At 51.7% G+C, this 15,417-nt stretch overlaps 1 protein-coding gene across 1 annotated transcript in view; it reads left to right on the top strand.

Moving 5' to 3' along the window:
• Il21r (interleukin 21 receptor) overlaps positions 1-15,108 on the top strand; it is a 28,445-nt gene extending 13,337 nt beyond the window's left edge. Inside the window, exons 2-9 of the mRNA XM_021168366.2 lie at positions 4,793-4,855; positions 7,235-7,337; positions 8,890-9,089; positions 10,043-10,197; positions 10,868-11,045; positions 11,740-11,836; positions 12,703-12,787; positions 14,269-15,108. Coding sequence (XP_021024025.1) covers positions 4,807-4,855; positions 7,235-7,337; positions 8,890-9,089; positions 10,043-10,197; positions 10,868-11,045; positions 11,740-11,836; positions 12,703-12,787; positions 14,269-14,991 — 1,590 coding nt within the window. The 5' untranslated portion in view covers positions 4,793-4,806 and the 3' untranslated portion in view covers positions 14,992-15,108. The remainder of the gene's footprint in view (positions 1-4,792; positions 4,856-7,234; positions 7,338-8,889; positions 9,090-10,042; positions 10,198-10,867; positions 11,046-11,739; positions 11,837-12,702; positions 12,788-14,268) is intronic.
• The last annotated feature ends 309 nt before the right edge of the window (positions 15,109-15,417 follow it).

The raw sequence follows: 15,417 nt of genomic DNA on the forward strand, positions 1-15,417 counted from the left end.
GACATGGCGCCTTTGAATGAAGCTGATGCTTTCTGGATAGCTTTTTCATTTCTTTCTAAATAGAAGCATCTTCTGAAACAGCTGATTTGTAAGCTTCTCATATGCTGGTGAGTGTGGGCATGGCATGGCTGGCTCTGAGGGAAGTCGCTGTCTTCGTTCTTTAGGTCACACACAACTGTTTGCAGACCACTTGGGTCATCATCTCTCCCTGGCTGTGAATTGCAGTTTCTGTGTATCAGACTCTGACCAATCTGATAAAATGTCCGTGGTAAGCCCTTGTGGTTTTATTTGCATTTCTTTGCTCCCTAAGAGCTCTTAGAATTCTCTGGGGCCTTCATTTGCTCCCTTTAACCTTCTCCACTTCCCTGTGAGTTACTGAAATACGGTTAGCTACTTGTCTGCTTTATCCCAACCCAGCCCTGGGGCCTGATAAACACTCTGATACATCCCCATGAAATAATGCATTCAGCACTCACAACCAACTTCAGCAAAGGCCTTTGACCTGCACTGATAGTGGAAAACACAGAATCAGAGAGGCTAGGTAATTTGCCCAAGGACACACAGCTGGGATGTAGCAGACTTCAGGCCCTCTGCTTCCCACTGGAAAGAGGATGCAGAAATTCTTGGAATATCTCCTACCTTTCTTATGAGCCTCGAGTGCATCCCAGGAGGAAGTCAGGGTAAAGAGACCAGCATGACCAGAAGACCCCTTTGGGTGCCAAGAGAGTGGGGAGGGAGTGATGGGGACACCTTCAGCACCAATGTCGCTGTTCTTTTGGTGCAGCAGCCCTAAGTGTGTTCTCAGATCCCAGAGCAAGAGTGTGAAAAAGCTGTCAGTGCAGAGGGCCAGCATCTCCATTTGGTGGCAGCCCATTTTCAACACTTCTGATGCCTCTGCACCCCCCCCACTTTTAAAGATAAACAGAGAGGACAGACCCCCCAACTCCTGGAGTATCAGGAAGGTGGCATGACTGGGTTTTGTTTTCTGTCAGCTGTTATATCTCACAGTGGCGGGCTAGCTTTTCAGCAAAAAAAAAAAAAAAAACTGATTTGTGATTTGCTTAAGAAACTTTTATGTGGGCCCATGCGATGGCTCAGTAGGGAGAGGTGCTTACCTGGATGACCTGAGTTCAGTATCTGGGATCCACACAATGGAAGGAGAGAACCAACTCTCGCAGGTTGTCATCTGACCTCCTTATGTGTGCTGTGGCACACACACACACACACAGAGCGTAATTAAAACAGGAACATGTAACATCTACCCTGTGCCTATGACTGTTGCAGGTGTTTATAAGCACCAAGTTAATTTCCCAGGGGCTCTGACAGAATGGTACCTTTATCATCGGTACTTACAGGTGAGGGTCTGGGACTCAGAACAGTTAAGCCATCTGCCTGAAATCACACAGCCTGGATCTGAACTGAGGCTGTGCCAGCTCCATAGTGTGCTTACCCAGCATGCTGTCCACTGCCTCTCAGTTTCATCCTGTTAACTGTTGATGCTAATAACGCACTATTATCTTTTGACACAAGCTTATTAGAGTAAAACGATGGTCAGCAAGTTAAAGATAGTAAGTAGAGTAGCGCCACGGAAACCCTGAAGGTGGTAAGTGAATGGCGGCGGTTCTAGAACATTCTAGCCCAGCCAGCTAGAGCAAATGGACCACAAAACTGGCATGTTAGGATAGGGAGGGCTGTGGTTCAGGGAGAGGACTCAGCGTGTGTGGAGGCAGCAAGGCACTGGGGCTGTGGTGTTCGGGATAGGGTGACTGTGCCGCTTAGGTTTGTGTCAACTTGACCCAAGCTAGAGTCATTTGGAAAGAGAAAAACCTTAATGTACAGAACACCTCTGTCAGATTGACTGTAGGCAGCCTGTAGGACATCTTATTGATTAATGATTGATGTGGGAGGGCACTGCCCACCATGGGTAGTGTCACCCCTAGGCAGGTGATCCTGGGTTATAAAAGAAAGCAGGCTGGGCAAGCCATGGAGGAGCAAGCCAGTAAGCAGCATCCCTCCATGGCCTCGGCATCAGCCTCTGCCTCCAAGTTCCTGCCCTAACTGTTCAGTGGTGGAGTGCGACCCGAGAGTTGTGAACTGAAATACACCCTTTCTCTACAAGTTGCTTGTGGTCCTGGTGTTTATCACAGCACCAGAAAAAAAAAAAAAAAAAAAAAAAAAAAAAAAAAGGAGAACAGCAGAAGTGGGTGTGGCTTACGCCGGACACCCAGCTCGCCACTGGCTGCTCTCAGCTCTGAGGTTCAGGGGTAGAATATATTCATGTCAGAGGTGGCAACTGAGGCCCCGGTCATCCACAGAAAGATCAGAGGTCAGCTGAATACTGGGTCCCTCCTCCACTTTGCTATGCCAGGAAAAAGCACACGGAAATATAACTAACACAGTATAGGGGGATAGGGGTCTTTGGGCTCATGTAAATGAAAGGTTTACATGTGGGCATCAGATATAACCTAATTCATGTTCTTAATGTAGCCCTGCTGTTGTGGCTCGAATCTGAAGTGTCTCCTATAGGCTCATGTGTTTAAATGCTTGTTCCTACGATTGGGGGCGGAGCCTGGATGAAGGAAGTAGGTTTCTGGGGGCGGGCCTTTGAGGGTGATACCCACTGTGTTTCCTGCCTTGCTCCCTGCTTGGGGGGGGGGGGCATCACGATGGGAACTGCCTCTGCCACCTGTATCACCACTCTACCACCCCTTCCTGTTGGGACAGGCTGAACCCCCTGAAATCATGAGCCAAGGTACAACTCTAAGAGACAACAAAAGGGGTCTGCAGGTTTTTGATAGCCGCCCAGAAAAGCGTCAATATCGGGAATCTAGAGATGAGGCCAGGCTGTCTGCTACTTGCTTCCCTGAGCTTGTGTCTTGCCCTATCTGGGCCTGGCTCCGTGCCTTGTCTGTGGACCATGCAGAGGGGCTGCAGCTGAGGGAGCCCACCGTGAGGAGGGCTGCCAATTCAGGCAGACAGAGCAGCTGATGTCTGTCTGTGACTTGTGCAGAGCTGTGGTGTGGAGTGGAAGAGCGGAGGCTCCTGACAAAGGATGGAAGGGTATCCACTTTCCTCTGGCTGAGGTACGACACAGAGTTCTGCTCTGCTGGGATGTCTGTCGCAGGTGTGACACCTTAGAGAGGAGCAGGCTTGGAGCAAGCCTCCTATGGTCAGAGCTCACCTCTTCAGAGTGTCATATCAGGGGTGGGGGAGGGGGCTTTGCTCAGTCTGGTGCTGCACCAAAGCACCTGACCCTGGGAAGTGAGAAGGATGTTTATTCATCTGAGGGTCTAGCATCTGGGGAGCCAGGGCCATGGCCACCATCACAGCCTGGTGGGGAGCTGTACAGGGAGGCACAGCTGATGCGCCAGCTTGGATCTCTCTCCCTTTCCTCCCGTGTCCTCCCTGCTTGCCTTTCTTTTTCAATGCTGGGGGCAGAAACCAGGGACTCATATGTTTAGGCAAATAGTGGAATACCAAGTTCCATCCCTGCCATGATTTATTTAAAACTCATTAATGCCATCACGGGCTCTGCCTTCATGACCTCAGCTAATCCTGATTCCCTCCATTCTATTAAAGTATGGTCTGGGTGTTAGGTTTCTAACACACAAAGTTTTTTTTTTCTGGGGGGGGGGGAGTGTGACACCAACCATACCACAGGGCTTGTGAAGGTGGGGGCCACCCAAGATCAGGGTTACTCAAAGCAGGTTAGCTGACATTTTCCATAATATTTTTTATTCTAATTCTGATGTTATAGTAGCGACTAGAATTACAATAGTTATAAGGCTGAAGCAGGAAGCTCAGAAGGTCACAGTCAGTCGTGGTTACATCGTTAAGACTCTGTCTCAAGAAGACAGGCGTGGAAAGGAGGAAAATACACCCCTGTGGAAAAAGTGCACACCGTGAGTGTTAATTTTTAGAATGGGGTTGGAATAAAATTAAGCATTTATAGAAAAACAGTAAATAAGTAATTTTGAAAGTGAAGCATTTTGGAAGCCCCTTGGGCACAGCGTTCCTGTTGTTCTGGTCCAGAACGTTCTGGGCTCTGTTCTAGCTCAGTCAGCCCCGCACATGCTGTGTGTCAGAGCCTACGCCCAGCTTTCTCTACACACCACTTGCTTGAATGGTCACAAAGCTCTAGACAGGCCTTCATTGCTTCATTTTATGAGGCCCAGAGATAGCAAGAGGCTAGCCTGGGGCCACACAGCTGGCCATCTGAACCTTGGTCATTTACACGGCTTCTTTGATGATGGTCTGGTAGGCTACTCAATGCTGCTGGATTTGGGGGAAGCCCAGATGAAATGTAGTCTTATTGTGAGGTCTGGGATAGTGTCTGACCTGACCCATGCGTGGGCCACCTTCCTTCAAGGCCCTGGTCCTCTCTCCACACTAGAAGAGCTGGACTGCACAGGACTCCTGAGCAGGTGGTCTCCCTGAGCTAGCACTTCTATAGGCAAAGGACAGGAGGAGCCTGGTTTTGTCCACCCATGGTTACCCTTCTGCCCACAGCATCATTACCCCCTTGATTCTACAGGGGCCCTTGCCTATCTCAGTCAGTCAGGGGCTCTCAGCAACTTTGTGTGGTGCCCTGGCTTTTCTAGTGTGCCACTGTGGGCTGCTCCGGGCTTCCTGTTCTAATAAGAATACCTCCTAGGTCCCCCATGGGCTAACCTCATCTTTAGTACTCAACAGGGGTCTTCTTTGATGTGGCAGGAACTGACCCTGGGTGGGGAAGCCACTCAGTACATGACCCCATCTGGTTCACTACATATACCACACACTTTTCTTGCAGGTCTGGGACACAGCATGCCCCGGGGCCCGGCGGCTACCTTACTCCTGCTGATTCTCCATGGAGGTAAGCCTCAGCACCATGACTGCAGGATGGATGGGGGCCATCTCCTCCCACAAAGCTCAGCTGGGCTCACATGGTGTTGTAGGCTCCTGGTCATGTCATGACTGCTGGCCAACAACCCGCAATCCACAGCCTCTGTCTATTTGACCCTAAAACTGAATGCCTCATTTCCAAAGAGCTCCAGTAAACAGAGAAGCTCTCCACCATCATGGGAAGGAAGTCGTGTCCTTGGTCTAACCTCCATTCCTCTTTGTGCAAGACTCTTACTCAGGTCATGAACCTTCAGTAGGCTGGAGGAAAAGGGAGGTGGAGATAGAGAAGCCAGAATTCTGTTGGCAGTCCCTGAGGAAAGGCGTCAGAACTGCAGGCCAAGAATCCTGTTTAGGGCAGTCTCCCCAAAGCCAAGAGTCCAGGAGTGCTCTTCCTCAAGAGCTAGGAGATGAGAGGCTGTTTAGACTGCCCAGGGCGAGGGGAACTTGACTCTCTGCATGATCAGCACCATTTGCTCTGGGTTTTACCGAAATATCCAGTACTTTAGTTCCCGTAGGAAACAGGCGTGACTCTTGATTTCCCTTTCTGTATGTGACACCCTGCCTGCTCTGGAAACCCCTGTCATTCCTGAGGAGGCTGGGGGGCTGGGTATCAGGCACTTGTCACAAAGACTAGTATGTCCTCTCCTGATCTTCCTGTGGAGCCTGGCTGTGTTGCCATCAGTGGAAAGACAGAGGTTCAGGGAGAACACAGACCCTGCGGCCACCCTGTGGGTGGCTGCCTGACTCTTAGGTCTGCCTTTGTCCCATGGCACTAAGACAAAATATGAGGAGCTTGGGTAGGGTGATGTTTTTGGTGATGTGCTCGTCATTCCAGCAGCAGGACCCATGGAAGGGACCCAGTGCAGCTGAGCATACTTGCATGGTGGGGTGGGGTGGGGGGCGGGAGGGTGGAAGCAGATCCCAGGGGCATGCTGGTTAGGGTGCTCAGCTAAATCAGTGAGATGCAGGCTGGGCAAGAGAGCCTATCTCAACAAACAAGGTTGAGAAAGACTGAGAAAGACCCCTGTCTCCAACTTGCATGTGTGCATGCATGTGCAGGAGCCCACACACACGGTCAAATGTCTATCTTTCGCAGTCTGGGTGCTCAGTGCAAGACGCTCTATGCCTGGAAAAGTTCAGCATCTAGTTCTGGTGTGGTGCTGACCCTCTTGTTTTCATGATGGGAGGCAGGATGTGGGCATAAAGAAGTCTGGTCCCTCCAGCCACTTGTAACACCTCTAGACCCCCTTAGGAGCTTGGTCTGGGGACTCTATTGCTGTGGAGGCCCCGCCTCCTCACATGCTCAGTGGCCTGAGCATTTGATGGGGCACACACATCCTAATTTTACCAGGGCCCCAGGTACCTGTTGTGCTGCTATTAGTTCATGCATTTATTCATTCATTTTTGAGCTTTGGAGACAAGGTTTTGGTCTGTAGTTGTAATCCTCCTGCCTCAGCTTGCTACTATGTTAATTCTATGTTATTTTTATTTCATAATTAGTCAGATACTTTTCCTTTCCCTTTAAGTCAGGATCTGGCTGTGTAGCCCAGGCTGGTCTTAAATTAGGAATCCACCTGCCTCTGTTCCCCAAATGCTTGGGAAGGCAGATGTGCCCCATGCCTGCTCTACCTGTCATTTGCAAAGGAAACAAATGGCTGGGGTGGTGGGGGAGAGGGTAGGGGAGCAGGAGGGAGAGAGAGTGGGGGAAAGGGTGGGGGAGAGGGAGGGGGAGAAGGTGGAGGAGAGGGTAAGGGAGCAGAAGGGAGAGAGGGTGGGGGAACAGGAGGGAGAGAGGATTGGGGAGAGGGAAGGGGAGAGGGAGGGGGAGAGAGAGGGGAGAGGGAGGGGGCGAGGGAGAGGAGAGGGAGAGGTGGCTCTTCCAGCCTAGTACCTGCTGTAGCATTCATCCTGGTAGCCATGCTGTCATCCACAGCGGCACAGTCAACTTTTCTGCAAACTCTGAAGTCTTCTCCACTCTTTCACCAGCTTCCCTAACCCCTCCCCTCCCAGAAGAGGCTACAAGCTCACGACCCTGTGCCACTCGCCCTGACCTGGGGGATTTATCAGTTCTCTGCCTAAAGTGGATTCAGAGTGTCTTACACTGTGAGGGACAGTGGTCTTAGAACCAAATATGGGGCCGAGTTTCACATTAAAATCCTCCTGCCTCAGCATCGTGACTACTCCTGAAACGTTGGGACTCACACAAAAACTTCTAGAGGCCAAGAGTCCCTGTGTCCCAGGCTTTCATCCCAGCCTGTGACTCTGCCCAAGCTTGTCCTCAGCCTCACACAACCTGCCAAGGCCTTTCCCCTGTGTCTCACCCACAAGGGCCTCTCTGTTATCCCTCTAGCTTGGAGCTGCCTGGACCTCACTTGCTACACTGACTACCTCTGGACCATCACCTGTATCCTGGAGACGCAGAGCCCCAACCCCAGCATACTCAGTCTCACCTGGTGAGTAGCCACGCCTCCAGGCCCCTGAGGAGCTGCTCAGAGAAGATGACAGGATGTGGAGGGGCTGCCTACTGAGCCCAGGGCTGAGCTAACCTGTGGCACGCTCTGCGGGAAGCTTAGCTACAAGCAAGGGCCCGCCCCTTCCACCAGCAATGTCAGTCACTGAGACCATGAGCTGGGAGCCAGGTCCCCACCTTACAGATAACCAAGCTCACAGGACTCACTTGGATCACACAAATGGGAGGCTGTAATCTGACTTGCTTTCCCTCATAGACCTTCCTGGGTTGGCAGCCCTGGGATGGCCAGTTCCCAGTGACCTTCTAAGCACTGAGTAGGCACTGTGTCCTCACCATGAATAATCTTGAAATTATTGCTACCATGTTCCAGTCGAGGACACTGAAGTTCAGTGAGGTTTGGCCACTGGCCCAGATTCTCATAGCCAGTGTACTCCCAATCCCACATGCTGTTTTAGGATGCACACCACTTGTCCTTCAGGCATTCGCCCACTTTAAACAAGGTTTTTGCCAGACGTGCTGTAGGGGCTAAGGACCCAAACAAGACTCAATACTGCAGGGTCGGGGAGTCAGGGATGCTCAGCTGGGTTGGCCAGGGTATTCATGCCAGCAGGCACAGCACGTGCAAAGGTCACGGGGGAGCAAATGCTGCGAGTGTCAGCTCTTGCTTCCAGTGCCACCTGACTGTGACCTGAGAAGAGTAAGCCAGAGTGAGGGGAAATAGAAGATGCAGATGTCAGTGGTTGTGCAGCAGCCGTCTGGGCTGCATGGGGAAGGGTAGCTGGTGTCAGGGAGCTTTGAAGGGCCCTCTGGCTGCTACACTGAGAGTGTTGGAGTTCAGAAATGGAGGAGGGAACAATACCTTCAGACAGCCATTACAGGGCTCGAGGCTGGAGGCTTGCTTGGAGAAGATTGTTCAGCAAGGTTTGAATTACAAGAAATTTAGTGAAGGACTAAGTAAGGTGTCAGATTGGTCCTGGAGGGTGGGTGGTCACATACAAGAAGAAAGAAAATATACCTCTGAGAACTTCTATATGTACTCTAAAACCCATCCTTTTTTGCCCAGTGAGATTTAAAGAGCCAAAGCATTCCCCACTGTCCCATCTGGCCAATGTCCCTGGAAGATCTGTCAGAACAGAGAACTACTAAGCTTTACTCCCCTCTAAGCACAGAGCTGTGGATGTGTCGTGGTGGAGGGTGGAAAGGAGGGAAAACCTGCCCGGGGTTTCCTATAGCTCAGCGGTCCACCCGTTGTGACTGACAGGGACAGGTTTAGGCTCAAATTCCCAAAACTGAGAGCTGCTGCCCTGGGCAAGATAGTGAGTGTCTGGTCCTCTGAAGTACGCAAGCTGTGTCTGGCTAGACTCAGAGCATGCTGGGTGCCGTAGGGAGGGGACTGTCCCTGTGAGAGGGGCTGCTGGGACCATGACCCTGAGCCCTACCTCCAGCCCTTCTCAGCTCATGCTTAGCTTTACTGTCCTGCCCCAGGCACTGAGCTCCACTGTCCCCAGCCATGACTGTCTACTCTGTCCCCAAAGGCAAGATGAATATGAGGAACTTCAGGACCAAGAGACCTCCTGCAGCCTACACAGGTCTGGCCACAACACCACACATATATGGTACACGTGCCATATGCGCTTGTCTCAATTCCTGTCCGATGAAGTTTTCATTGTCAATGTGACGGACCAGTCTGGCAACAGCTCCCAAGAGTGTGGCAGCTTTGTCCTGGCTGAGAGCAGTAAGTACCATGAGCCCGAAGCAGAGGGGACCTAGGACCTTTCTCTGACCTCAGAGCAAGCTCTTCTCACTCCACCAAAATCTACTTTGGTCATTTTGAGATGCACAGCTCGGGTGTGATGCTTTGATACGAGATTTGGGCTAAATGGCCATGGAGAACCTTAGAGGCGTGGAAAGGTATAGGGCAAGGACTCCACTCAGCCCTCCATCTCTGCCTGACCCTGAACAAGGTTTACCTTGTAAAGAGCCTTTATACATGACCCCTAGGATTTTGCTCCTAGTATGAGCACCAGTCAGCTAACATGGAATCCTTGCAGCTAGATGAGAGGGGCCTAAAGTTAGGAAGGCCCCAGGATGGATCTGGCTGTAGCTGTCACAGAGCCCAGGCTGGGCAAAGGAGGGATCTGGGGCAGGCAGTGGCTTTGGCACATGGCAGCATGTGTATCTGTATACACATATACACGTATGAGTATTATATGTTTATATGTATGCATCGCTGTGTGGTATGGGGCCCCTTCTTTAGGAGAGAAATTGAAAGCAACAGAATCCAGTAGGCGCCTTGCTTAGGACGTTTCTGCATTAGGCACTAATATTAAACTCTAAGAAACTCCCATCAGCCATCTGGAGTCCTAGCTTTTGAGGGCTTGCTTTTCTCTTTCCACTAAAAAAGGACAGAGGATCTTGGTCTGTATGCTTGTCCCCAGCTGGGCTGGGCTGAGCCTGAGTCCTGACTCTGCCTTTAAGCCTGGGAGTCCTTCTCCACTATCCCCAGTCCTAGGTCACTGTTTCAGTCACCTGCCTGTAGTGACGAGATCTAATCCAAGCGAGCAGGGGCTGTGGCCAGGGAGTGCTTTGTTCAAAGTCAGCCAGCGGCCTTTGGACACTGTCGGGAGGGAGGGACTCTGCTGCCTGCAGAGTCTTACCCTGTTTCATCTTTCTGGGTCTTCCTCCAAGTCAAGCCAGCTTCCCCCTTGAACGTGACTGTGGCCTTCTCAGGACGCTATGATATCTCCTGGGACTCAGCTTATGACGAACCCTCCAACTACGTGCTGAGGGGCAAGCTACAATATGAGCTGCAGTATCGGAATCTCAGAGACCCCTATGCTGTGGTGAGCTGGCTGGGCTTTGGGGTGGGAGCTACAGGGGTATCCAGGCAGGTCCCAGTGTAGTGGCACAAGGAACAGGGCTTAGCATTCTTCCCTCCCTGCATGCAACCCTCTCTTTCCTTCTCTCCGGGTCGGAGAACCCCTCAGAACATCTCCACCTGGACTACTTCCATACAGTCCACCTCAGTTACAGTGGGGCGAGTTTGGGAACATCCCACTTACTTGGAATGTGAAGGCTACTTGAGAGTGCACAGCTGGAAGTTTCCAGGATGGCCCACTGTTTAGACAGAGCTAGAATGGTCCTGGTTGAAGATTTCCATAAAGGACATAATTTAGAATTTTCCCAAGGAGACATTTATAGCCATCCATTGGCAAGATGGCTGTAACTAGGGACTTCCAAAAAGGTCCACTGTTAAGCATGTCCTCTGTCATTTGAGACAGGGAGTTCAGGGGCTCACTGTCTGTGAAGTTTCTAGTTAAAGACATATAGAGGTATCCATGGTTGCTCCCAAGACATTGATGGTTGGTGGTCAGGCTACTGCCACAGAGAGGGAGCTCTAGTCAGGGATGTGCGCTCCCTGTGGGGCCTGCCTGGTATGACCCCAGTGGAAGGACTCTGCTCTACTGATGACCTGAGTGACTACAGAGTGTCCTGGTTCTTCTGTCCTGGCAGAGGCCGGTGACCAAGCTGATCTCAGTGGACTCAAGGAACGTCTCTCTTCTCCCTGAAGAGTTCCACAAAGATTCTAGCTACCAGCTGCAGGTGCGGGCAGCGCCTCAGCCAGGCACTTCATTCAGGGGGACCTGGAGTGAGTGGAGTGACCCCATCATCTTTCAGACCCAGGCTGGGGGTAAGTGTGATGCTGGTAGGACACCCCACTCCCGGTACTAAAGCTGGTCCTGCTGCTGCTTCACAAGCCCTGAGATTCTCAGCATGGCTGGGAGGTCCGTGCTCAGTTATACATCCCCAGTGGCAACCACTCATCATTGTGAGGGGGGCTGCTTCTTCTGATGGTGCATTTGACTCCTAACTCTGAAGGGAAAGCCATTGCTGCATTTTACAGAAGAGGAAACTAAGGCTTGGAGAGATGGAATTCCAGTCAAGGTCACACTTAACTGGAATAAGAATGAAATACCTGATTTGATCAATTTAATAGAGTAAAGTGTTATTTTAGCTTATGGTTTCAGAAGGTTTGGCTCATGATTGCAAAGCCCTGTTGCATTGTGGGGGGCTTACATCATGGTGGTCAGGACATAAAGATGGTGCAAGGTCTGGGATGCCAGTACCCCTTCAGTGTGTCTCTAATGGCCTAACCTCCTCCAATTAGACCCTGACTTATAAATGTCCCATTACCTTCCAGTAGCATCCCAGGCAGGACAAGGAGCCTTTGCGGGAGAGGTCATTTCAATACCCAAACTTCAAAGGGAGGGATCAGAACCCAGCTTCCTTCCAGCCCCCCCTGCCCCACCCTACCATCCCCAGCACACCCACCCATGTTTTCTGGGAGACTTTTCTGTTGGACCCACGGTTTGCTCTCTGTGCAGAGCCCGAGGCAGGCTGGGACCCTCACATGCTGCTGCTCCTGGCTGTCTTGATCATTGTCCTGGTTTTCATGGGTCTGAAGATCCACCTGCCTTGGAGGTGAGGCCAGGGGCTCAGGGAGGCAGAGAAGGGGTCAGCCTGGGTCACAGTCTCTCCAACCTAGACCTACTCTGGCCAGGGGACTTGGTGAGAGCACTGATGCTAATGAATAGTGCGTGTGTTCCATGTGCTAGACACTGTGCAGAACTTCCGCCCCAGGTCTATGACTACCCTGTGAACGTGGCACACTCTAAATGGAGAAAACTAAAGCACAGAACAGTCAAGCCACTTGCCCAAAGTCACACAATCATGAAGTGGCGAGGGTATGGGGTAGAAACTTTGTTCTTTGTGGAGACTTCAGTTGTGACTTTGTCCAGGGAATGGACTTTGAGGCTGAGGGGACAGTCACGCATCCCCTCCCCAGCCCTCTGTTCAACTGGAAGGCAGGCTGCTGTGATCTGCTTTTACATACAGGCCCGCCACTCTGCGTGCCATTGAGAGGGCTGGGGCAGGCTACTGTGGGCAGAGCCCATTGATAAGTGACAGAGTGAGCATCTGCACACACTGCTAATTGTCTTTCCCTCCAATGAGGTGCTCAGATGGGCACAGAGACTCTGTAAGGGAGGTATCAGGGCGGCAGTGACAGCTGATGGTGGCAGCCTGGGCTTCTCTCAGTCCCAACCCATCATGATGGATGAGGAGGAAGTCGAGGCCCCAGAGGGCAGCGTGTGCCCAGGCCACAGCAGATGACAGAGGCAGGAACTTGAACATCTGCAGGAAGCTTGGGGGTGAGGGTGACTGTGGCTTCCGTTTAACTGATGGGTGGCAGGAAGGAGCCTGGCAGTAGAAATTGTTGCTTCTGCAGGAGAGAGGCCAGACCTCCTGCTTGCTGCCACAGGGGCTTTGCCCACTCCTTTTCTTTGCAGGCTATGGAAAAAGGTATGGGCACCAGTGCCCACCCCTGAGAGTTTCTTCCAGCCCCTGTACAGGGAGCACAGCGGGAACTTCAAGGTGAGCCATTTTGGATGCACCCTCTGGATCGTTTTCCCTTTGGGAAAACCCTACTAACCCTCACCCTAACCCCAAGACCGCTCTGAGCCCAGAGCACTCTGGTCCATCCTGACCTAGAACTAGCCCCCAGTTTCCCTATTCTGCAAGGTGTGGGGTTGCCCTTAGACCTATACAGCATGACGTATTTCCAGCTTAGAGTTAAGGTGGGCAAACCGGGTGGCTCTGGGGGCATGAGCTGGGTGCCTGGGGTTTCCTAGGGTGGCCTTGTTCTGTGGTGGGAATCAAGTCTTACCCCACAATACATCCCAAGTACAGCTGCCACTACTGCCATTCATTTCAAAGTGTCTGCCAGCCCTGATGTGCAAACCCAACATTGGCAGAAGGCACTGAAGCGAGCATGTGGAATCAGGATAGGGAACCTGCAGCACACCATGGAGGTTAGCACGGTAGAGCACCCAAGGAACACCTGCTGTGCGCCTGGCCTGCAGCCTGACCTACAGTCGCTCCTGATGTGGGTTCCCAGCAACCCTGGGTCTCTAGGAGGAGATCTAGTCTCAGAGTGGCCAGTGGGCATTTCAGAGCAGGCCACACATCCCTTCCTTACCCCTGAAGTTCAGCACTGCTGTGTGCTGTTGCTGCTGATCTTGTGTGACAAGCACTGTCAACAAACAAACATTACCTGACTTAATCCTCAAGACACTGGGTCCTTTCTGTAGACGGGTGAAGTGACACAGAGAGGGCAAGGGTCTAGCTCAAGACCACACAGCTAAGGAGTGACTCCAGGTCAGGGGTAGGGAGATGTAGTGGTTCTGAGATGTTCTACAGGGTGATCTCTGCCAATGCAGTAGTCTCTCTTATTGTAAGCAATATCTCACAGGACCATTGTCTCCAGTCCAGCATCCCCAAAGGCCTTTCAACACAGCGTGTTAGTAATTCATTCCATCTATAAACATTTATGGTACACCTACTGCGTGCCAGGTACTGAGGACACAGTTGTGATCAGGGCTAGTGTAGACACACAAGCAAAACTAGAGACATCAGGAAGTGTCAGGAGATGGAGTAGAGGCTGGGCCACTTAGACCTCAGGCTCTCCCTGCACACGTCCTTAAGACCTTAGGACTTAGGAACCTGGTCCCAGCACCCAGCTGTTCCTTGGCTGGGGCACTGGTAACTAGCGTGGATATGAGACAGAGAACAGTCAGTCCTTACTAAAGGTGGGAACACGGGCTCTGAGAGAGGACAGTATTGGGAACCCACTGGGCAGGAGGTTCACAGACAGACATCATGGTTCTCTCTCTCTCTCTCTCTCTCTCTCTCTCTCTCTCTCTCTCTCTCTCTCTCTCCTGTTTTCTTGTTCTTCTGCTTTCCCCATCTCTGGCTTGTCCCTGTGCTCTGCCCCGCCCTGCCCCCCCCATCTTTGGCTCTATCTGTTTACACCCGACCTTGTCCCCAGCTCATGACTGTGTGTTTCTTTCTCATAGAAATGGGTTAATACCCCTTTCACAGCCTCCAGCATAGAGTTGGTGCCACAGAGTTCCACAACAACATCAGCCTTACATCTGTCATTGTATCCAGCCAAGGAGAAGAAGTTCCCAGGGCCACCGGGTCTGGAAGAGCAACTGGAGTGTGATGGAATGTCTGAGCCTGGTCACTGGTGCATAATCCCCTTGGCAGCTGGCCAAGCGGTCTCAGCCTACAGTGAGGAGAGAGACCGGCCGTATGGTCTGGTGTCCATTGACACGGTGACCGTGGGAGATGCAGAGGGCCTGTGTGTCTGGCCCTGTAGCTGTGAGGATGATGGCTATCCAGCCATGAACCTGGATGCTGGCCGAGAGTCTGGCCCTAATTCGGAGGATCTGCTCTTGGTCACAGATCCTGCTTTTCTGTCTTGTGGCTGTGTCTCAGGTAGTGGTCTCAGGCTTGGAGGCTCCCCAGGCAGCCTACTGGACAGGTTGAGGCTGTCATTGGCAAAGGAAGGGGACTGGACAGCAGACCCAACCTGGAGAACTGGGTCCCCAGGAGGGGGCTCTGAGAGTGAAGCAGGTTCACCCCCTGGTCTGGACATGGACACATTTGACAGTGGCTTTGCAGGTTCAGACTGTGGCAGCCCCGTGGAGACTGATGAAGGACCCCCTCGAAGCTATCTCCGCCAGTGGGTGGTCAGGACCCCTCCACCTGTGGACAGTGGAGCCCAGAGCAGCTAGCATATAATAAGCAGCTGTAGTGAGAAGAGGCCAGAAGCTTGTGATCGCCTGGTAGGCCTCTGAGCCTACAGTGTGAACGTGTAGGGATGTGTGTGTGTGTGTGTGTGTGTGTGTGTGTGTGTGTGTCTTGGGTTGTGTGTGTTAGCACATCCATGTTGGGATTTGGTCTGTTGCTATGTATTGTAATGCTAAATTCTTTACCCAAAGTTCTAGGCCTATGAGTGAATTCTCACGTTTACAAACTTTTGCTGTGTAAACCTTGTTCCTTAATTTAATACCATTGGTTAAATAAAATTGGCTACAACCAATTACTGGAGGGATTAGAGGTGGGTGGCTTTTGAGTTGCCTGTTTGGAGATGGAGAAGGAGAGAGGAGAGACCAAGAGGAGAAGGAGGAAGGAAAGGAGAGGAGAGAAGAGGAGAGGAG

Source organism: Mus caroli, chromosome 7 (assembly GCF_900094665.2).
Source record: "Mus caroli chromosome 7, CAROLI_EIJ_v1.1, whole genome shotgun sequence".
Classification (NCBI taxonomy): Eukaryota; Metazoa; Chordata; class Mammalia; order Rodentia; family Muridae; genus Mus; species Mus caroli.